Raw genomic sequence first — 24,049 nt, 5'->3', positions numbered from 1 at the left:
TGGTATGATATTTACTTGCCTGCAGCACATGGTGACAACTTCCCCTGCACTCTATTCAGCCAGCCCTGCCTTAGACATTCCCATTAATACCAGATTACATATATAATCTTACCCTCTAGCCATGTCAAACACAGTACATATTCAGCTGGGTCTCCATATACATCCATATATACTCTGCTTAAGGATAATCCCCCTACCTGAATGTCACATTCACTCTCCTTACTCGTCTATTAACCCTCCTGCTTCCAATCCCCTTATCCTATACAACAGTATCAGGACACATCTGGGCCCATTCAGGTCTTTTATTCAATCCCATCGCCATAGATATATACAATCCAGCCAATAGTTGCCTTTACAAGAACAAGGGCCCAAGAAAATACTGCAAAAAAGTCCAAACCTTCTCTGGCTTGAACAGCGGCACAAAAACTGTGCATGGGGAACTCCATGGCATGGGTTTCCATGACCGAGCAGTTGCATAGATGCCTTACATCACCAGGCAGTTATCCCTCCTGGAAATATGTTTAAAATCGTGTGTTCCCCTATTTAAAGGGCTGAGTTGCTACATACACAGCATAAGGCCTCGTTCACACGGGGCACGGGACCGTGTATTTTGGTCCTGATTCTGATGCAGAATTGGACCAAAATGTGCCTGCCACGACTGTAATGGCTTCCCGCTCCGGAGTAGGCCCAAATGAATGTGCCTATTACGGAGGGTGGTGTCGCAAGGCGGACGCCGGGGCTGACTCAGACGTGGAATCCGTCTGAAGAAAGGACAGCCCGCTTCTTTTTTTGTGAGCCGGAACAGATCGCTCATGGAAAAAAGAGAGCTAGCGGTCTACATAGACCTCTATTGTGAGGGGGCGGATTCTGAGGTGGATTCGGCATCAGAAGTCGCCCCCTCTCACCCCGTGTGAATGAGCCCTAAAACTGTCCAATCCGTGCTGACAGGCAAACAACCCATTCACAAGGAGAATGTTAATGTCTAGTGACCATACATTTACAGGAAGAGTAGCAGAGGAACAGCACAAGGAGAATTCTAGAAGATACTCCACAACTGCCATTTATTGGAGAAAGACACATGAGGACGGCAGACAGATAGAAAATATACTTACTATTTCATACCCTCAAAAATACTCTAAAGAAAAATATAAAAATCTTAGATTTCAACTTCTGATCCACACAAGGAAAATTTTCTCTCCAACCTCCAATTCAGTTTCATAAACAAACCAATACAGAAGATTTTTCACAATGTGGTTGCGACTCCTTTCGGAGGTCCTCCTGGGGTGATATCCCCCGTGAAGGCAGTAAATCGATATTCCAAGGCTGCATCTTGTTCCCGTTTTCTCTGTAGTATTTCTGCTTGAAGCAACGTAGCCTTCAAAAGCAGACATGAATAATAGTTAATACGACATGTGACCTACAGTACCGTGCAAAAGTTTTAGGCAGCAGAGGGGGGAAATGCTGTGAAGTAAAAAGGTTTTCAAAAATCGAAGGGCAAATAGTTTATTTCTGTCATTTACCAAAATAAAAGAAGGAACAATCTAAATGAAATCAATAATTGGAGAATTGGACTCTATTTCATCTCCATTTAGTCCAGCGACTGGACGATTAAAGGGGTGAAATAGTCACAAATATCTTCCATTGTGTTATAAATCAGGACCCTTATCATACGTGTGATATTTGTAAGTATAACACAAAGGCATCTACTGATTTTTGTTTGTTCAGTTCATAGCCCAAAGAGAGATTTCTCATATAAATACAAAATAAAGACAAAATTTTAAAGCCTCACATAATTTGCAAATTTTTATGGACCGTCACCTATCGGAAAAGTACAGTACAGCAACCCAAGGCAGGTGTCACATAAGCTAACAAGTAAGATCATACTCTCCTCGCCATACCTCTCCTTTCTCCGCCACTATGGTGCCAAAGCTTCCACAAGTCCCTTGTTGGCTTCTACATCGTGCTCCAGTTATGGCGTCCCGACATCTAATTGTCATAGCCAATCACTGGCTGCAGCGGCCACAGCTCTGTGTCTAGAGCAGGATTAGGGAACGTACGGCACTCCAGCTGTTGGACTACAACTCCCAGCATTTATACTTGTTCTGCTGTTCTTGGAACTCCCAAGGAAGTGAATGGAGCATGTTGGGAGTTGTAGTTTCACAGCAGCTGGAGAGCCAAAGGTTTCCTACTAGAGATGAGCGAATAGGATTCAAAACTATAGTTTCGAATACCTCGCTCCACAGGAATGAATGGAAGCAGCCGGCGTCGGCTGCCAGCGCTTACCCCCTTGCTTCCATTCATTCCTATGGGAGCGAGGTATTCAAAACTATGTTTCGAATACTATTCGAATCAACTCTCTTCCTTAGCCCTGGTCTAGAGGGAGCAGGAGGCAGAGACTGGAGGGGTAGGTGGGAGAAGAAGGGAGTGGCGAGGCATTGGATCGGTGAGCATGACTTTATCTTTGATATTCTAAGCCGTTTTCAATATAATGTAACATCTGTATAGATTCTATCTCATCTCTCCTATCTATCTATCTATCTATCTATCTATCTATCTATCTATCTATCTATCTATCTCTCTCATATCTATCTATCTCTCTCATATCTATCTATCTATCTATCTATCTATCTATCTCTCTCATATCTATCTATCTATCTATCTCTCTCATATCTATCTATTATCTATCTCTCTCCTATCTATCTATCTATCTCCTATCTATCTATCTATCTATCTATCTATCTATCTATCTATCTATCTCATATCTATCTATCTATCTATCTATCTCATATCTATCTATCTATCTATCTATCTATCTATCTATCTATCTATCTATCTATCTATCTATCTATTATCTATCTCCTATCTATCTATCTATCTCCTATCTATCTATCTATCTATCTATCTATCTATCTAAACACACATTTATTAGAGGATAAGTACAATTCCCCAGTTTAGCATACTAGGACATGACTGACCATTTCTAATTCCTTCCTCGCTGCCTCCATTTCTTCCTGCGCAGACCGTTTCGGGTTTTTCTTCCGCTCCTGCATGCTCTGGATATGCCGTTTGATGCGGTGTTCCAGTCTGAGGTCTCTAGCGGCTCTACGCATATAAAATAAGAAAGATTACTAATTTATGACACAATGATCCTCCTGTCTTATAATAGAGGACAGTGGCCTACTTTGTTTTAGGGATAGTTGCCAAAGGAACAGTCTGTCAGAAAATCCCTCCATAAAAGCCCTATTTACAAACTGGCATGAGCGCTTGTGTGTACGAACTTGCTTCAACTTCAGGATCCGATGCCCATTGGTATAATAGCGAAGTCGTCCGCAGAAACTTTTCATGTGACGGTCTAAAACTACAAACTGCAGCTGTGAGGCCGACTAAATATTTCTGCCATATAAAAGACTGAGCCCAAAATATGTTGTTAAAGGGGCTGTGGTATTTAGAGGCATCAGAAAATGTTGTGGGTTTATGTGCTGTATTTATATCCAGGGCCGGATTATAGCGCCCCCACCTCTGGGACTGTGGACGCACCTGGCCCTTATAGCCAGGCATTTATGGACACAGCAGAGTTTGCCACTGCCTTGGGCTCCTAAACAGAAAGCCACACATAGGTGGTTGTATTCCTGGGACTATGATGGCAGATTTTAGAGCACGGGCGTTTGCCAATTTCTTTTTTGCAATAGTCCAGTGTAGGGAGTGAGAACTGTGGACAAGCGTGGGTATAAAGCACATGACTAAATATAACGCTGGACCACTGGAAGCTACAGTACAACTTTCTATGGGCTATAGCCTGCTAATATGTAATATTAGCCTGGTACTCCCACCCCATATTTAGTCAGGTAGCCTACCAATGTGCTGATCAGGGAGGTCACAGGGCCCAGTCTTTGTTACGATGACTAAATGCAGAAACATATGGAAGTCTGGGGTCATTTTTTTCTTAATTTATTTATGGGGCCAGCTGATCAGTGGGGGTCAACAGCTGGTACCTGGGGTGCATCCAGCACCTGTGTTATACAGTGCACTGAGAACAAACTAGATAGCTCAACACCCTATATAGCGGCCTGGCGCTGATACTGCAACTATGCTACCATGGACGTCAATGGGAGCTAAGCTGCAGTAACGGCACCCAATAACTATACAGGGCATCAAGCCATCTGTTTCTGTCTCAGGCATGGTATAGTACAGGGACAAGCGGCAGCCCTGCACAGCTGATCCTTGTGGGAGCCAACTGTCAACCCCCTACCGATCAGATGTTTATGATCTATCCTAAGGATCGGCCAAATATTTTAAAAAAATCCTGGTTATGTGGAGCTCTGAGTCAGGAGTCTGTAAGTATGTAGTGAGTATACAGCTATATGTGTACATGTACCTAATGGGTATACGTGTAGAGAGGGGATCATATGTGTGTATGTAGTAACTATACATACCGTGCGCCTTCTATATCGAAAATTTTCGCAGTTGCTCCTGTTTTCTCTGCTTTTTCCATAGTGGATATGTATTAAATAGGGGAAGGTCCTTGAATCCATATTAGCAAAGTACCTATTTTAGGTGCGCCTTTTTATTTTTTGGCCTTGAGCACTATTTTACTATAAAGGTGCACTTGTGTAATAAATAATGTGCAAAGTGTGCAAAGACGTTCTTTACACTGCCCATGTACTGAAGTACATTTGATCACATCTGTGAGCCGTCCAATGTGGTAGGATTGTCTGGAATAGACTGGCTATTGTCCATTCTGCGCCCCTCACGCGTACCTTTACTCCAGTGCTGAAGGTATTATACCTACAGGTACACTTTAGAGAGGACCAGCCCAGCAGTAACAGCTGATCCCTGCCCCAGGAGCCGGGGGAAGACGTACAAGTTCTTTACAAGAACCACCTCGTTCCTCCAGAGACTGCAGGAACCTCTTTTTTTGGATCCACCTTCTATGGCCATAAGGATAATACCGTAAAAACTTGCTGCACAGTCTCCTCTCCCCCTGCCCAGGTCCAATCTGCAGTGTACATAACGGTGCTATTTATGGTGCAGACTCTCTACATAACCAGAGACTTTTTGGGACTAAAAAATGAAATCTGCAGCAAAATAATAAAGCAAATACTGAGCTCGGAGTCGGACGTGTGGCCGGCAGAAACTTTCCATCCGCTGTTTGGGGCTCTGAATATGAGCCAGGCGAGGCATGCGTTTCGGTGTACCACAAGGCATCTAGCGACGTGGTTTACATTTTAACACCCTGAATATGGTCACTGTTGGTTAAACAAACCTGGCTTTCTCCATTTCTTTTAATGAGTTCGCAGACATGACCCTTGGCATCATTTCCTGCTTTTCGACTGCAAGACTCTTTTGCTTATCCCAGCTATTCTTGTGTTGGGAGGTGTCCAAGTCTGTGGCAAACGGAGGAGTGACAGGCACCTAGGCATGCGAAACGACAAGGCAGAAATTTCCATGAGAATATTGGATAGATAGATAGGTTAGGGTCACCTGCATTAAACGGCATCTTATCTTTATGAATCGCTGCCCCCATTGCCGAGATATCTAAGGCTGGGTTTACACGGTGCATGCGGTTTTTAATTGCAATAATTGACCTCTGGGTTGTATCTTATATATAAGCTCACATCGCAGCGCAGAGCGATACACCAGGAGCAATACTGATTGAAATAATGGCCACAACCAAACATCATGTAACATGATCTTGTTCACGTCGTTTTTTTCGGTTCAGTTATTACAATATTTGTAAGGATCTACCTGCAGTTTCGTTCAGACTAAACATGTCCAAATTGGAACTGCTATTATTATACTCTGGGGTCTCTTCAGACAGTAGTGTATAATAAGTGGTTTCCCACAGGAGGTGAGCCAACTTAAACCGTGTTACTCACCTCTCCTGGGCTCTGGCGTAGTTCCCTGTTCTCTTCATGTATTGTGACTGACGTCAGGGACCGCTAGAGCCTGTGACTGGGCCTGAGCTGGTCATGTGGCATTGTAACGCATGGACGCAAGTGTCACAACGCTGCATGACTCATGTCAGAAGACCCCAAGACAGCAGGGAGTTGTCCCAGAGCCCAGGAGAGCTGAGTAAAATTGTTTTCATGTTTGACCACCTCTCCTGGGCCTCTGCTATTTATATTCTGGATTCTGAGGGGAAATCAGAGTATAAACAGAGTTTCGGTTTGGTCTGAACGAAACTTTTGGGCAAAAATACGCAGCCAAATCTGCAACAAAAAAGCTGCGTTTCTGCAATGCGGGGCCTCAGCCTACTACAGTTTTTTAATCTAATAATCCTACATTTACAGCTCACCATGAATGGAGACGTGCAGTGGCTTAACTACCATGGTAGCAGCTGCCACAGGGCCTGACACCTTAGGGGGCCCGGGCCCCCTCACTAGTTAATATGCCAAAAAATAAACAAACAATACATTTTACCTTTTGAGGCCCGAGGCCGGGGGATAAAGTGAGCAGCACTGAGGACTTATGGAGAGTGAATGCAGACTGGTGAGTTTAACCCATGTGTGCAGGGCAGGCTGTCAGCACACAGTACTGTGCTGGCAACTGCCTAGGGATGAAGGGGTTATAACAGTACATAATACTGTGTTACAGGGGCCACTATAGGGCATAATACTGTGTGCAGGGGCCACTATAGGGCATAATACTGTGTGCAGGGGCCACTATAGGAAATAATACTTTGTGCAGGGGCCACTATAGGGTATAATACTGTGTACAGGGCCCACTATAGGGTATAATACTGTATACAGGGGCCACTAGAGGGTTTAATACTGTATACAGGAGCCACTAGAGGGTATAATACTGTGTACAGGGGCCACTAGAGGGTTTAATACTGTATACAGGAGCCACTAGAGGGTATAATACTGTGTACAGGGCCCACTATAGGGTATAATACTGCATACAGGGGCCACTAGAGGGTTTAATACTGTATACAGGAGCCACTATAGGGTATAATACTGTGTACAGGGGCCACTGTAGCGTATAATACTGTGTACAGGGGACACAATAGGGTATAATACTGTGTACAGGGGCCACTATAGGGTTTAATACTGTGTACTGGGGCCACTATGGGGTATAATAGTGCCTGCAGGAACGCGGGGGAAAAGGAGCGGTCAGTCGGGGTCTTTGGAGCGGGGGGGGGGGGGGGCCCATGTCAAAGGTTCGCCACAGGGCCCCACCATTCCTAGTTACACCACTGGAGACGTGCACTATTTTTTCTACTCTGTGGACCACACGTTGCCCATGGAGGTCTTTGGGTCCATGAAAATCATAAATGGAACGTCGATGCCAATCCTAAACCTGGACTTCAAATCTAAAACAGTCCATGTCATTCTGCCTGCAATCGGCACTGACATGTGATTTAAGCCCTGGAGAAATTTCACGACTGTTTTGCAATGATGGTGTTTATTAGTGTTCCTAAAACTACTTCTATGGGGTTACGAAGTTTAGTCTGTCATACAATACGCACATGCCATCACCGCTGCACAGAACAGGTGCTTTCTATCATGTTAGGCCTACATAATGGGACTTGACTTACAGCCCTGAAATAAGGTCTTGTCCTTGTAAAATGTCTGGATGATAAATTGTATAAATCATCTTCTGAGTCACGGCCTTCAGCAACTATCCAGACACTGAGTGCGATCATAAATGTAGATTTATAGCATTAACGCCCGCTTCAAGGCCTACTCAAGACACTCGTCTTCTCACATTGATTTCAGTATAAATACTGAATTATTACCATTACAACATATTGTGGGTGATTCTCGTAAAAATCACTGGCTAAAAATGTGTTAAGAAACTCAATCTGTCATTTCAGTAGAACGTGTATGATGGGTGTAATACAAGAAAAGCAGAAATGTAAAGAAAACGAAAAATTCCCAGAAATGTAGTAAAATAAAATCACGATCAAAAAATATCATAAAATAGGGTCAGAACGTGAGTCACTGTAGAGCAGGTGTAATAAATACAATTACTAAGACAAAGGATGTGTTCAGGATGTAGATGGGGTTTTCTCAAAATTATGGTCACACAAAGCCCCCCCAAGAAAATTGGCAAGTATGAGTAAGGGTGCATTCACACGGAGTAACGTGCCTCGTGACCTGGCACGTATACGCCGTGTGAGATTTTGAGCGCCGTATACGCTTCCATTGATTTCATTGGGAGTTAGTCTCGTATACGGCGCGTTATTTTGCGGCCGTGATTTTGCGGGAGCAAAATCACAGCTGCAAAATAACGCGCCGTATACAATCCAGGCTCCCATTGAAATCAATGGGAGCGTATACGGCGCTCAAAATCTCACACGGCGTATACGTGCCAGGTCACGTGGCACATTACTCCGTGTGAATGCACCCTAAAGATTAGGTTCTTAAAGAGAACCTGTCATTGTGATTTGGGACACTAAACCACCCAGATGTCCAACATGTAGTTAATATCAGATTTTAAATCCTGGATTAAGTCCTCATACACACGACTCGGTGTGCAGGCCGAGGGGGCTCTGATTTTTTAATGGAAGGTACTTGGATGATCTCAGGGCGCCTTCTGTGCTACATTGATTTCAACGGGGGGTTCCATTCTGTTCCAATAAGTTGTGACAGAGCCACCATAATCCTTAGAAGCAAATGGATCATTGGATCCCCCATCGGTCATGTGCTTGAGGCCTAAAAGACACATTTTAACAGCTGATGGGATTTCTGTTTTTGCATCTTCCTCTCTCCTTGGACTTGTAGTACCTCTATGTTACTGTCTACAAGGTATCAGGTGAGTTGATTCTTCCTATTCTTTATTGTTATTAATGAAGGTTTTGGTCACAATTAGGTTGCAGTAACGTCATGCACCCCCCTAACCTGTTGCTGCTGAAACATGAAGTACTACCCACCACAATGGCCATTGGTTGCAGGTGAGCAGGGATAGGTATAAGACAGCGGATGATACTGTTCATCATTTTCATTTATTTCATTACAATCTGCTGTTGCAGCTCCTGCCTGACACCGAATACTAAAATTCAGCTGTTTAATAGACAGGTTGATTCTTTTCCCTATTCATCTCTGCCAAACACATCATAAACACTGTATCACAGCATGGTGATATTCTCTGCAATCCTTTTCATCCCTTACTGGCACCACTGGCAATATCCTAAGGCTAGCGCTACATGGAAAAACAAATCTATTGTGTCCTATCTATAGAGAAATACAAAGATCTCTGAAATGTCAAGGCAGTGATCTCCGACCTCCAGCAATCACGACATGATCCCACAGTGCCCTCTGGTGGCCAAACCTCTTCTTGTACCTCTGTTCCGGTCACACACACACGTACCTGATGGTGATTTTCTGCTCTCTTCTTGCGTTTTGCTTTCTGATCTTGCATGAGCTTAGTTTGCTTTTGCCAATCTTTCAGAATTTCTTGATTCCTTACAAAGCAAAAGAGCATTTATTGGAGGTTGTTAAATGGTAACCTTGGATCACTGACCTAAACGTGGATTTATAGCACTAAATAAATGGAAAAAGGGCAAAATGAAAAGCTGGAGGAGCAAGTAAAATACAGTAAATGTATCTTGTGTGACTAGGTTGTTTTATCCGTGCTCCAGTTATGTGTATTGTATTATATTATGTATCACAGAGCTATAGGCGCTCCGTGACCGGCTCCATGGCGCCTCTGCAGAGCCTATGGAAAACCATGACATTTCACCCTTTTATTTTTACTGCTTTATATATTTCTATGCATCTCATTATCCATATCCATTAGATACTGTATTTGTACATTAATACAGTTATTCTATATACAGGTTCCTGGCAACACATACTTGCTGCTTGGGAACTCAACATGTAGCAGCGGTGAATGAGCTTGGACATATGAAGACTAGAGATGAGCGAGTAGTATTCGTTCGAGTAGGTATTCGATCACATACTACGGTATTAGAAATATTCGTACCCAATCAAATACTACTAGCTATTTACAGTAAATATTCGGTTCAGAACCAGTGTTGATTGGCCTAATGCTATTCAGTGTATAGCATTCGGCAAATCAACGCTGGTTCTGCAGCAGGCTCGTCCTTGCTAGTCAGGAGAGCTGGCAGCTTGCTGTTACGAGCGAGCTTACTTTTTCTCATAGGAATGCATTGAACAGCATTGATTGGCCAGTGTACAGCATTCGGCCAATCAACGCTGGTTCTGCCGAAGGCTCGTCTGTAAGGAGGTCTCCATTGTGGTCCGATTTTAGACTCTGCCTCCTCACAGACGAGCCTCCGGCAGGACCAGCGTTGATTGGCCGAATGCTGTACACTGGCCAATCAATGCTGGTCAATGCATTCCTATGAGAAAAAGTAAGCTCCCTCGTAACAGCAAGCTGCCAGCTCTCCTGACTAGAGAGGACGAGCCTGCTGCAGAACCAGCGTTGATTTGCCACAGGCTCGTCTTTGCTAATCGGGAGAGCTGGCAGCTTGCGGTTATGAGGGAGCTTATTTTTTCTCATAGGAATGAATTGACCAGCATTGATTGGCCAGTGTACAGCATCCGGCCAATCAACGCTGGTCCTGCCGGAGGCTCATCTGTGAGGTGGTGGAATCTAAGATTGGACCACAGTAGTATCCATTATGGTCCGATCTTAGACTCTGCCTCCTCACAGACGAGCTTCCGACAGGACCAGCGTTGATTAGCCGAATGCTGTACACTGGCCAATCAACGCTGGTCAATTCATTCCTATGAAAAAAAGTCAGCTCCCTCGTAACAGCAAGCTGCCAGCTCTCTCGACTAGCAAGGACGAGCCTGCTGCAGAACCAGCGTTGATTTGCCGCAGGCTCGTCTTTGCTAATCGGGAGAGCTGGCAGCTTGCGGTTACGAGGGAGCTTACTTTTTATCAGCGCAACTGCAAGCGCTGTACAGTTAAAGCGCACGGACCCCATTGACTATAATGGGGTCCGTGCGTTTTAACGGCACAGCGCTCCTCCTAAACACTCTCCTCCTGCTACTCGTGGACTTGGTGACTCTCCTTTAGTTGAATAGTGGTTTCCCCTGATACGAGTATTTTTTCCCATAGACTATAATGGGATTCGATATTCAATCGAGTAGTCGAATATTGAGGCTCTACTCGAAACGAATATCAAATCTCGAATATTTCACTTCTCACTCATCTCTAATGAAGACCCCATTAATCTCCAAAATGGACCGGGACTATGCAAGTATAAATTGGTGCAAATGATTACTTTACGTCTCGACATACTTAAGACTACATACACTAGAAAACTGCTGTACATAAAGAAGTAAGATCTGCCTAAGTTCTGCAGGACATTTCAGTTACTGGTGCACAGACTTCGCTTCTTAATAATGGTGTCACATCCATCGCCAGAAGGTCTCAGAATAAGAATGGCGTATAAGTCAGCCGTCTTAATGAATGATCCCCAACATGTGCCTGACTATTTTCCTGACTCCGGATAGCTGTAAGACACATCCATGAGTCATAGCTCACCTTTGCTTCTGAATCATCATGGCCAGCCTTTCCTTCTCCTCCGCCTGTCTGTCAGCTGCTGACTTTCTTCTTTCTACAAGCATTGCATGTCTAAGGAAATTTCCAAAAAAAGTCAGTGATTTCAATAGTGAAAGCCAGCAGTGTTGTTGTCTTAAGGATGTGCTGCTTGAGGAATTCATTACCACCTTCTCAGCAGACAGCTAGTAACATGTACAATCTGCGCTCCGCAGACCCGGCTCTATACAGAGAAATGAACTAATAAAATCCTCTGTGTCTACTTAATGAAAAATCTAATAAGCCGTAATTACCGTCCTTCTCATATCTGCTTGTAATAAGTCCAGTAATGTCACCATTCACATTAATGATGATGAGAGGGAAGTGTCATCTCTATCTCTATTGCCTGAAACGGTCCATGAAGTTTAGGAATAAATACTAGTTCTATAGGGTTGAGCATTTCTTCTCTAGAAAGAGTGCCACACATGTACATAGGTTGTGCGTGGAACTGCAGCTTGGCTCCTTTAACCCCTTACTGTTACGTCATGCTGAGCATATAGTTAATGCTCAGTACTGTAACAGTACAAGAGCTGTGCCTGCCACATGACTTCCAGGTCCCGACCGTATACACAGCCAGGATTTGGGACTAGATGATGGAGGTTGACCCTAGTGGTTTAACCTTTCTTATGCCAAGATCAATAGCAATCACGGATTCTGGGCGTTTGGTGGAAAACTCACCCCCTTTCAGCCTCTTGGATCCCCCACAATGAGATAGGGGTGTCCAAGGGGTCCAGCTACATCCCCCACAATGAGATAGGGGTGTCCAAGGGGTCCAGCCACATCCCCCGCAATGAGGGGGGTGTCCAAGGGCTTCCTAATTGCCTTTTCCTATTGCACATAGGTTGTCTATGTGCAATGTACAGCAATCCAGAAGTATTGCAGTACATTGTACTTGGGATCAAGAGCTTCCAGATTCAAATTCCCCTTGTGGGACAGTAAAAATATTTTTTAAAAAAAGTTAAATAACTAGAAAATAATTAGTAAAAAAAAACAAAAAAAAAAAAAAAACTTTAAAAATTCAAATTAAAAAATAAAATTTACCGTGATTCAGTGAGAAACTTCCATGCATTTCCTTTCACAGCGTCCCTCACATTCTGAGGTTTCCTATGGCAGGTAAAGGGCTCGCTCTCGGCCATTTCTTCCATTTCTCTCTCATCCATTTTACGTTTCAGCATCTCGAAGTGCTTCATGTCTTCACTGCTTGACCAGTCAGCGGAGAGATCCATGCTGGACTTCAGGTCTTCCAGATTCAGTTTCTCCATAGGAGGCAGCTCTTATGGAAGGAAACAATGAAGTGTTGCATTCAATGATAATAACACAGAGAATCCTGGTGGGTAGAAGTCAATAACAAGCGCAACGCAGCAGTAGTCGGGATGTGAGGTACAGGGCGCCATGGAAGCTTACACTGGAGGCGCCAAAATGGAAGAATGACTTGTCCTGCTAAAGGGGTTTTCTAATATAGAAATGACTGTAACTATCGAAAAATATAAATAAAAAAGAGCGTATACTGACCTCCATCTCTTATTGCTGCCATTACTACCGAATCTGGGTCTGTGCTCCACACAAAGCGATTCCCCTGCGACGTGGGGCCTTCCCCTTATTGTTTAAAGAAATTTACAGCCCAACGCCAGTAGAAATGTATGCAGCTGGAGGACCCCTTTAACTGACTCTTAATGCGTCCATTCTATAGATAGGGTTGCTGTCACAATTACACCAAATAGTATGCTAGGGTATAGTTGCCCCTCTCCAAAGAAGGGCCGAAATGCTGTGATGGGTCAGTAAATGGATGGACTTCTGCCTTCCTTTTTGACTTCTTATAGAGGGTCCAAGAAACCAATATAGATGATAATATAGTAAGCAAAGGCTCCTACTGTATAGTCCTAGGTAATCTATTGTATATACTGTATATATGTCCACCCATCATAAAATGCAAAGCCTTGGACGCCTCCTTACCTGATGCTCCAGGTTCTGGATCCTCCTTTCTGAAGCTTCGTAGAAAAGATAATATGGACGCGAGTCCTTTGTGAACAATGTCTTCTGGTGGGAACTCAAGAGGACAATGTCTGAGATTTAAGGCTTTTAGAGTAGACAAGTTACCTGTCAAAAAACCGCAAAGGAAGTTAAAGGGAGTCTATCACCTCCTCCAAGCCTACTGTATGGCTACCATCGCCTACCAGAGGACATGATAGTGATAAACATCATACTTCTGTTATATCACTTGTGTAGATTTAAAGAAAATCAGCTTTTTTGTCTCAATGACGCAGTTAGTGCACTGGGGGTGGGCCTTCACCTCCCTGGCTTGTGACCTCAGGCCCTACCATCTCCTATCTGCGCCACCCTGTGAAGCGACAATTGATCCTCCCACTGCCATGACATCACCCATCTTACTTCAGTAGCAAGAGCAGTGCTCCCAGGGCTGGAGGCCCGCCCCAAAATTTTAGATCATTTTCCATGTCACTATCTATAATACAAGTACTAAATCTTCTAATGATCACTCTGGCTACTAAGCCTAATAATGGGCTGACACTTAATGAGCCATCATTACACCAGCTGACCATAGATGATGTCATAGCTTATCTCCTCCCACTTCCTGCACAGATGAGAAAACTCTCCCATAGACCTTAATGAGTCCGTTCCAGTCTATTGCTGACTATGCTGTAAAGCATATCACTAAATGCTGTTAACAGATCAGAGGAGAAGCTCAGGCAAGATGGCCGCCCCCATAATCATGTACCAAAAAATAAAAATGGATTTGAAAACAAAAAGCCAAATATTCCCTATTAACCCTTGCCAGGTAGCATCAATTTTACCTATGACCAATAAAGCCATGAAGGTGTTAATAGATCTTTTATTCATTTTATTCCATCTGACTCATTTGCAAGTTTTCCTAATGCGGCGAAGGAATAAAAACAATATTATATTGTCACAGTATGAAATACATTTGGGCAAGTGTCTGTATACACAAAGTTCTGCACGGGGAAATACAATTGCCAGAATGCATTAGCAAACATTCACGCTCAGCAGCACAGAAAATGGCTGCAATTAATCTTCACTGTTACGACGTAGAAAAAAAACGGCGAAAGCGTCGCCATCGCGGTCGCGTCTCAGCAGATGGAATTGGCAACGATCTATTAATGGTTTTATTGAAATTTCAATTACTTTCCATGGGATTAAAGCAAAATACGAGGTGTTAGAGGATCTGTTCTCTGCTTACTAATATACTGCCATCCAGCCATAGCACCCTACAGTACTGGGTATGGGGGGGGGGGCTCATTTTCTCGAAACACACAGTGACGTCAATGTATAGTTGTTTTTCTGACTTTATAAGGGGAATCTACTAAATCTCTAGTTCACTTTTCAACTAAACCACTAAGGTCGCCAAAACTTAGGAAATTATTACCAAGCCCCCGATCCGACCCCGATCATTAGCAGTCATGTGGCTCCTATGCCTGAGGGTCCTTGCAGGCCTCCCTATCACAAGTTACACACATGGCTACGATCACTCACACATCTTGATGAGCATTTGTGTCCATGTCCTCGGATCGATGGTTCTGTCGTTGCGGCAGGAAAGCACAGTGCTATACTGCGCCATTTGTTTCATTAATAGTGATCTATATCTCATTGGACTCTCTATTTGACAGTCCTATGTAAATAGGGTCTTATGGAAGTCCATTTTGAGACCACAGCGAAATGGATAACTTTCCATAGTACTGCCATCTGCTACCAGCAACGGGGCGAACTTTGGCTCTCTATGGTATTTAAAGCGGATATGTCATGGGATATGGAGTGTTATATACAATAACAAACCTCAGGGTGCTGAATTCAACACGCTTTCATCTTTGCCCCCATTGCAGAGATATTGGTGCTGTTAATTTCAGCTACCGATATCAGTCCCCTTTAATATTTTAACACCTCCGGTCATTGGTTATGGCCAATAGAATGTGAACTATCCCCGATCGAAACATTGAACCCTCATTGCCCAAGACTCCGATGACTCTTCTTCCACACTGGACACCAGGAAATCTAATCTATTGTTATCCCACTACCCACCAGGTTAAATAAGTAACTTGCCTACCCACTAGGCATCAGGGAATAGAACCCATCCTTAGTCACACTGGTCCGCGGGGAGATTTCAAGCCATGCTTATCCCCACTGGGCACCAGAGATATAACCAATTGTTCCACCCAGGAATATAACCTAAGCCTTACCATTGATCCCTAGAGAACATAACCTATTATCCTGCCCCCTAGGCACCAGAGAATATAATCCTAACTGAACAACAGGAAATATAACTTATTCTCTGAGCACAGGATCCTAAAATAATGCCTTATTCACATACAGGTGAAAAACGGCCATCAAAAACTGAGAAACAGAGCCGAACAGATGAGAAAAAGATGCAATACGGTCTTTTTTTTATTTTATTTAGCAAACGTTAGGTCTGTGAAAGCCCCACCCCTTTCCAGTTAGGCCCCGCCCTTTGTCGGACAAGGGACAGAAGACGTCTAATGGTACAAACCATGTGCAAATCTCCCCCTTTATTATACCACAACCATTCCAATGGAGAATGTTGGCCCTAATGAGTTGTAGGATTTCTGTATTTTGTCCTCCCCACCCCACAAAGACATGAGCTTGTCACTAACTCCATCATACACGTCTCTACTTCCACCACTTAGCACGGTGAAGTTGATGACAAAACACTTCTCCGTAATTTAACCAGTCTATGGAGTACACAATATCCTGTTCTAAAATATGCTAATTATTAATCAAGGACTCGGTGATTAAATCCTTATTCTATTGCAATTAAATCAGCGGCAAAATCAATAACACCTGATGAAGGGCGAACGGCAAGGAAAACAGCGAGCTACGGTGATTACAAGATCCGCGGCTCAATCTAGAGAACGGGAACGGATGAATCAACTCCAGAGAGAAATAGGTAATGTAAGGAAAAAAGAGAACAAAATATCAAAGTATTGTAATAAGATTTTAGCATTTGATTTCCTTATCCCTCTCTTAATAAAGGGATTCTATCATTGCGATTGTACAATTTTAACTAAGCCTGTGCTCAAGGCTATTGTAGACAATTTTGTTTATTGCAGATTGTTGCAGCTATTTTCACAGAAAAATCTGGATTATTGTTATGCAAATTAGCCTTCTTGGAGCACAGGGGGTGTTCCCCTTGTGCTCTGATCACACCCGCGTCAACCGCGGAACCAGTATCACCCCGCCTCCTTATTGATAGAATTTGACTCCTCCTCTTAGCTTCCCCCTCCCATCAGCACAAAAGAAATCTCACATACGCCCTGTACACTCAGCCGTTGGAGATTTCATTCATGCTGACGGGAGAAGGAAACTAAGAGGAGGAGCATCTTCTTCCAAGGAGGGGGCGGGGTGATACAGGTTCTGATGATGACGCGGGTTTGCTTTAAGGAAGCCTCATCCAGATCTCTGATGCTGTAAGTTTGGGTCAGTGGACTTGCGGACAGGCCACACACCTTACACACTATACAATATACACTCATTCACTACTACAATCATTGCATAATCCAAATGATTTGCCAGTCGGTACATTAAAAGATTTCTACTGCCTGTATAAAGCAATAAATCCACAAAATGTTGACTTACCAAGCTCTATAGGAAGCACTTTTATTGGATTTCCTTCAAGAAGAAGAGATTGCAGTTGCCTGTGGGAAATGGAAAGACAGTTCATTACTGGTAAACCTAACCATGTAGTCACTCATCTCCTGGTGCTTGTATAGCCGCAGCACAAAGATTGTCATCAGGAGTATATTTTGGTGTGTTGGTGAAAACTAGAGGAAATCTGTGTGAATACAGCCAGAACGTACAAAGTCTATGGAGATGTCGCACTTGGCTGAAGCCAAACCAAGGACCCCAGGGGGTACAAGAATCACTGCTGAGCCTATGCTCCTCTCTATACTACTACAGAAAGTTAACACACTACGTAAAACTACAAGTGGAGCAAAAAAACAAAACAAAAAAAACAAAACACCCCATAGTAATTCGTTTTAATGGATCTATCACAGACATGAATCCATTGAAAAATCAGTAAAAATGGCCTATGAAGTATTTTTTTTCTCCGATCATTCACATAGTTGTTTGAATAGATCCATGGGGCTGTTAACACAACATGTCAGGCTAAAATCCTGTCGTGTGAATGAGCCCTAAGCCTTGATAGATCTATTCTATTTCTATCAAGAACTTCCATGTCACTTTATCACCCTTCATTTGCAAGTGTGAGCGCCCACAGCACAATCTGAACTGAGCCCCATGTGTCTAGGAGGAGTACTGATAATTACCTGCAGCTAAATTATGCATCAGGAAGAGTTAAATAATGCAGCACAAGTAATATGCTTATACAACATCCCCCTACTTCAGAGATATACCTGGGCACTGGAGAAAACCTGGACCGAATTCACTACCATTTATCAGGTCACTTTTAAGTCTATGCTGATTGATTTATTACTATGGCTTTGTTTCCTGATCCAGACCTTGCCTATATGTATATACAGTATACAAGTGTGTATATAGATTTATTTATCTATCTATATATCTATACAAAAGATAAAATGATGCTTGCTGCAGCTGCCACTAGAGGGAGCTGAGTACAATGTGTAATCAGACTACAGTAAGCTCATTAGCTCCCCCCAGTGGCAGCTGCAGGCAGTCAGTATGTTACCTCTTAACATCATTCCTATGCAGAGGATTTGGAGCCCTGTATCAAAAAAACCAATATATTAAGGAATGATCCTTTTGAATGGAATAGAATAGAGGAAAGGACACTTACTTTATGGTGGACATAATAAAGGACTCTCAAGACCAAAAATATTGGAGGTTTAATTTATAAGACCAAAAAATAAAAAAAAAAACAGACATATAAACAGATAGGACAGTCAGGGCAAACTCATTATAACAATCTCAATAATTTATTCATTCATACCTATGATTTATTTATTAGCATTATTCCTCCTCGGCCACCCCCTCCTCACACTGAGTCTCCTGTCAGTCACTCTGATCCTACTTGTCACTGATATCCATTCACAGAAGGAGGGCGAGCAAAGCCGAGTTTGAGGTCAAGCACCCCTGGGACGTGCAGGGCTCGGCCACTACAGGGATGTGCTTTGTTTTACATGATTTTTCCTTTTCTGATGGAGTCTTGGTTATTCCTATCTGCCATGTAATTTCATTCCTAAAGGCGGCCACAGTGGTCGGTCTTCTTAGGAACGGACATCTTGTCAAATGTACTGATCACTCGTTACACGGGACGTCTCCATTATTTCATTTTGAGGACAGGTACAGAGACTGGTTAGAAATAATAAACCAAGTGTTACTTACCTGTCCCGGCCACTGCTGCTCCTAGCACTGACCCCCAGTCCTTACCAAGACTGCTTACACAGCTGCCATATACACATATAGCACCTACTACGACCTCAGCAGGGAGGTGCTATATACTCTCAAGGCCAGTAATGGGTTTCAGCTGTAATCTGTGTATATGGACATGTAAACATATTCCAGCACAGAGGACCAGAGGTCCACGATGGAGGAGATGGCAGCAGACAACACAGCTAAGTATCATTTGGTCTATTATTTTTAATCAGTCCCTGCACCAGTCCTCAAAATGAAATAACTTGGACAATCCTTTTAAGAAAGTTACAAAAGCATACAGAAGGACATCTAAGGCCCGGTTCACCTCTGCGTTCAGTAGTCCATTCGGGGAGTCTGCTTGGGGACCCCTCGAACAGAATCCCAAACCCCATAGACTATAATAGGGACCATGTGTTTTACACGCAATGTATACACGAAACATGCAGAGAGACTAGTACAATCCTGTGTGTTTGGATGTTTAGATGTTTGGATGTTTGTTCCTCAATCACGCAAAAACCGCTCAACCGATTTGGCTCAAATTTTCAAAAAACATAGTTCCTAGGCAGGATTGAACGATAGGCTACTTTTCGTCACAATCGCAGACATACATTTTTGCCAGGACCCCCACAAATCCACAACTCATACCACCAGCTCTGCAATCCCACGCACTTTTTAGCATAGCAAGCCACAAACTCCCTATTGCCTTCTCGGGCCTAGCTCCTAACCCCAGGCAGGGGAGGAGGCCGAGGCTGGGGTTGCAGGGGTGGGTGCAAAGGGGTCGGGGGGGGGGGGGGAGGGGAAGGGGAGTTGGCAAGGGGACGCAATGACACCTAGACGGGCTAACGGATTTGGCTGAAATTGCGCACATACATACCTTGGGTCCCGGATTGAACGATAGGCTACATGGAATTCCTGTACACCACCGCAATTCACTACCGTGACCGATGCTTTTTACTTTTGAATTTGCTGCAGGACCTGGGAAGCTGTAGGACCTGGGATGACGTCATCCCAGCCCCATCAGCAGCTCACCTGGATGGGTGCCGGCGTCCACAAGAACATGGCGGCTCTCAGAGGTCCAGAGCGTCCTGAACCAGCACCCGTACTCTGGGGCAGCGAGAAGTACGTACGCTGCCCCGCTTGTGTGGGCTTACCACAGGAATGCAGTGCTCTGCCGCGGCCAGACAGACGGTCGCCAGCACCGCAGTCTGGAATGCCGGTTCGGCCTGCTGTCCCATGGCGGCTGTGGCCTCTGCATGTCCGTCGGGGATGTCGCCGATGTCTGCTCAGGGCTATCTACAGTGTCATTCGGCCGCAGGAGAAGGGTTGTGACGACAGGCGAGTTAGGGGACTTTTAGAAGGGAGAGGGGTGAGGTGTTGGGAGTGAGGAGGTTGCCGGTCCAGTGGGGAACGCGGGAAAGGGGGGCCTGGGCAGGTAAACCTGGGGACCCCTGGAAGGGGGACGGGGACAGGACTGCCACAGCGCCCACAGATGGAATGGGGGCACATGGCTTGCCACGGGAGGGGAGCCCTCATAGGCACCCCTGTAACATCGGTGCACGGGGAGCCCGGGGTTTGGTGAGGTCGTGGGCACAGGTTGGTGGGGGAAAAGGTGACACAGGGTGTGTGTGTGTGTGGGGGGGGAAGGGGTCACTGGGTAGGTAAGACAGGGAACGGGGCATGGGGTGGTGGGAAAAAGGGGAAACAGGGTAGGTAACACGGGGGAAGGGAGCATGGGGTTGGGCAGGAAGGGGGCATGGGGTTGGGGGGGGGAAGGGGTTACGGAGATAGGGGGGAAAAGGGGCATGGGGTAGGAGAAAGAAGCGAGCACATGAGGGAGTGGGTAGGAAAAAAGGGGGTTGGCAGGCGCCAGGGGGGAGATGAGGAAAAGGGAGCCGCTGTCGACACAAGGCAAAGGAAGAAGCCTGCGCAGTGCTACAGGTGGGTCGCGCAGGGGGTCAGGGTTCCGCGAACGAAGTTGCGGGTACTGCTAGTGCAGAGATAAAGGTGTAGCCAAAAGTGTGATAGTGGGAGGCAATGTTAGAGGACAATCAGAGCACTTTCTGCAAAAAAAATCTGGAAAATCAGGCCCCGCCCTCAATGTACTTGAGGATAATTTACATGTCCATAAAAAGATAACCTCTGCATTACTTCACCAGTTGGGGGCCACACAGGTATGTTTTACCTATTACAGATCCTTATACAACACTTTTATTGGTTTGGTGAGGCTTTTTGAACCTGACACATTACCTTTAGAAGGTGAGGTCCATAGTGAAGAGCTGCATTTGGGAATTACAGAAACAGCATAGCTTGCCATGCTAACCTGTTTGTGCATTTCCTATTTACCTTTATGGGACTTACGGAAACAGCGTAGAACAGCCGTGTTAGGAGGCTACAGATACAGATATAGCCATCTTGAACTAGCCCTTAAGCACAACATCTACCAGCTGTTGGATACGTACACCACATGTTGAACATACCTCCTGCTGATATGACAACTAGACATGTGTCGTAATATACCCGCTACCTTACATATAGATATACCTGTGTCTTCCTATCGTACTTGGTAAACTTGTAATCTCATTGTTTCGGAGGTCCAACCAAACAAGGTGTGGCAGATGTAGGAAGAGATGTTCAGGGAGGGAAGACAACGCATTACCCTGAAGATGTAAGGTCTGAAAATGAAATAAACATTCATAAGCGCCAAAATGGAAAAACAAGTGATACAAACCAGAATGTAGTAAAAGCAAATACACAAACCTGTAACATCCTATTGTAAAGGGATGTGAGGCTTGATCAGTGAAACCCTCAGTTACATCAGTTGTGTTACACATGCATTCATATTAAAGGGGTATTCCCATAACGCTTGTTCACCTACCTGCAGGCTCTGTGCTCTCTTCACTTCCTGGATTTCTCAGCACATTGGTGGGTGGGGTTTCACTTGCTCTGCTATCTGCTATGTTTGCAGTCAGTAATGAGGGATTGATTGTAAATATATTACCACAGTATAAAGCGGATGTGGAAACTGATGTAGCAGAGATGGATTTGAGTCAGCTTGCATTACATACAGAGGTAATGGACTCCTTATCTCAGCCCTTATCAACCAAATTCAATTAAACTGGCTGATAAGTGGAAAAGCTGAAGATAGACAGCACAGTAATCCCGGAGCTCTCACCTCCCCGCTCCCCTATCTGAGGAGCTCCGGTGAGACATACACAGCTCAGAGCTGCTCCCAGCACTCAGCCCCTCTCTCTCCCTGAGAGCAGGCAGCTATGTCACTTGGGAACGGAGCAGATAAGCCCCGTGACCATAGAAACGAAGTCAACAATGAAGTGAATAAATTAAGATAGCAGCCAAACAAAGCAGTTTTGATAAAGCAATTTATTTATCCACATAAACTAGCAGTATAGATGGGATGCTTTTCATGGGACAACCCCTTTAAGTGCCTTTCCACTTAAACAGGACCTTTCGCCACCTCCTCCTATTCCATTTCTTTGTATTCTTTAATAGACGCCGCTCCACCGATTCTGGCACAGTTGGAATTTTTTTCCATAACCCTCACTGTTCCTCAGACATAATTTCTCAGTATGGTAGTTTAAGCACCTGATATGCTATTTAAGTTCCCTACTGTTGGTCCCAGATTGTCTTCTCCAGAAGAGGACCGCCCACCTGACAGTTACAAAGCCTAATTAGTAGAGATGAGCAAATACTATTCGAAATGGCAGTTTCGAATAGCACGCTCCCATAGGAATGAATGGACGCAGCTGGGGCCGGCGTCCTGCCACTTAATCCCCTGTGCACCGGACGCTCCCATTCATTCCTATGGGAGCGTGCCATTCGAAACTGCGGTTTTGAATAGTGTTCGCTCATCTCTATTAATTAGCATATTGGGAGCTGAAACTAACTGCGCTGATTGTTTAGGAATGGTGGGGGCTACAGAAAAAAATCTCAACTGAACCAGAATCAGCGTGACCTCTGTTTTACAGTTTAGATAACCGCTCGTAACTACAGAAAAAGTGTGCAATGTCACTGAGTGGGCGATGTCACTTAGGGAATGCACAGCGGACGCAGGCAGAGTTTAGGGGCGATCTAGTGAAGAAACGCCCTTAAGGTCATTTTCAGCTAATTTGCATAAGAATAAAACACTGATTTCAATGCAGAATAAGAAAGACATCCTTGGAAAGTGTCATTAGTTTGATACGGATTTACCTGCTGACAGACTCCCCTTAGGCCTACATATCATTTCCATTACTGCAAACTTCATAATCTTGTGTGTCTAACACACTCAAATTTATAAGAGGACTGTTCTTTCTCTTCCAGAAAAAAATGTATCGCAACCTCTGAGTGCAAGTCCTCCAACATGAAGGTCTGAATTGTAACATGAGGATGGAGCACCGACGTAACTGAATAATGTTAATATAAGGGAGTCTGTCACCGGGGTGAAGCATACTAAACCAGAATGCAGTTAGATAGATCAGATTCACCCAAATGTAACGCCTTTTTCCCCATATAAATGTGTGCCTCAGTTGCTGAGATAGTCATTTGTTTCACAATATGCAAATGAAGAGTTTGGAGCAATGAGGGCGGCTCCTTTACTTGAAAGTGCCGGACCCCACACTGCTGTAATATGCCAGAGTGAATGTGAAAACACAAAGCCAGCCAAGATTTAAGCATGGCTACCTGACCCCGTCACCCCTGTATATTACAGCAGGGAGGGAGTGGAGCCCCTGATCATTTGCATATTGTGAAATAAATGTAATATCCTGCCAATTGATACACACATTTTCATATGGAGCAGATCCATCTAACTGTGTTGCTGGTTTATTATGCCTAACCCCGGTGACAGACTCCCTTGTATGACTATCTGGCTGGCACTCTATAGACTACACATCAGCAATGACAGGTGCAGTATTGTTCCTTTATAACCAGGCTATAGTAACATAGCAATGCACAATATGTAGTTATACAAGGACCAACCCACAACTAATGTTTACACCATCCACAAGTCTTACCGCATAAACTCACACTCCATCCAACACTCCTGTCACCAAACATTATATACACTACAGTACCCACCATGATGGGAGTGAGTCCTATCAGACAGCAATATAGCATGTAGACAACGTTGATTTCCATTGCCCTATTTCTACAAACATGT

The 24,049-nt window shown here is 44.3% G+C and overlaps 1 protein-coding gene across 1 annotated transcript in view; it reads right to left on the bottom strand.

The window, feature by feature from the left end:
• Window positions 1–1,211: 1,211 nt before the first annotated feature.
• The window catches only part of LRRC27 (leucine rich repeat containing 27), a 23,634-nt gene continuing 796 nt past the window's right edge, over window positions 1,212–24,049 (bottom strand). The window contains exons 2-10 of the mRNA XM_075257596.1: window positions 21,436–21,566; window positions 17,137–17,195; window positions 13,468–13,611; window positions 12,556–12,787; window positions 11,461–11,550; window positions 9,313–9,406; window positions 5,264–5,412; window positions 2,976–3,102; window positions 1,212–1,375 (exon numbers count right to left, since the gene is read on the bottom strand). Of these exons, the coding sequence (XP_075113697.1) occupies window positions 1,244–1,375; window positions 2,976–3,102; window positions 5,264–5,412; window positions 9,313–9,406; window positions 11,461–11,550; window positions 12,556–12,787; window positions 13,468–13,611; window positions 17,137–17,195; window positions 21,436–21,566 (1,158 nt within the window). The 3' untranslated portion in view covers window positions 1,212–1,243. The remainder of the gene's footprint in view (window positions 1,376–2,975; window positions 3,103–5,263; window positions 5,413–9,312; window positions 9,407–11,460; window positions 11,551–12,555; window positions 12,788–13,467; window positions 13,612–17,136; window positions 17,196–21,435; window positions 21,567–24,049) is intronic.

The sequence above is a fragment of the Leptodactylus fuscus genome, chromosome 10, assembly GCF_031893055.1.
Source record: "Leptodactylus fuscus isolate aLepFus1 chromosome 10, aLepFus1.hap2, whole genome shotgun sequence".
NCBI classification, from domain to species: domain Eukaryota; kingdom Metazoa; phylum Chordata; class Amphibia; order Anura; family Leptodactylidae; genus Leptodactylus; species Leptodactylus fuscus.
Note: the sequence above shows the minus strand (reverse complement) of the source record. Positions and strands in the feature narration are given on the sequence as shown.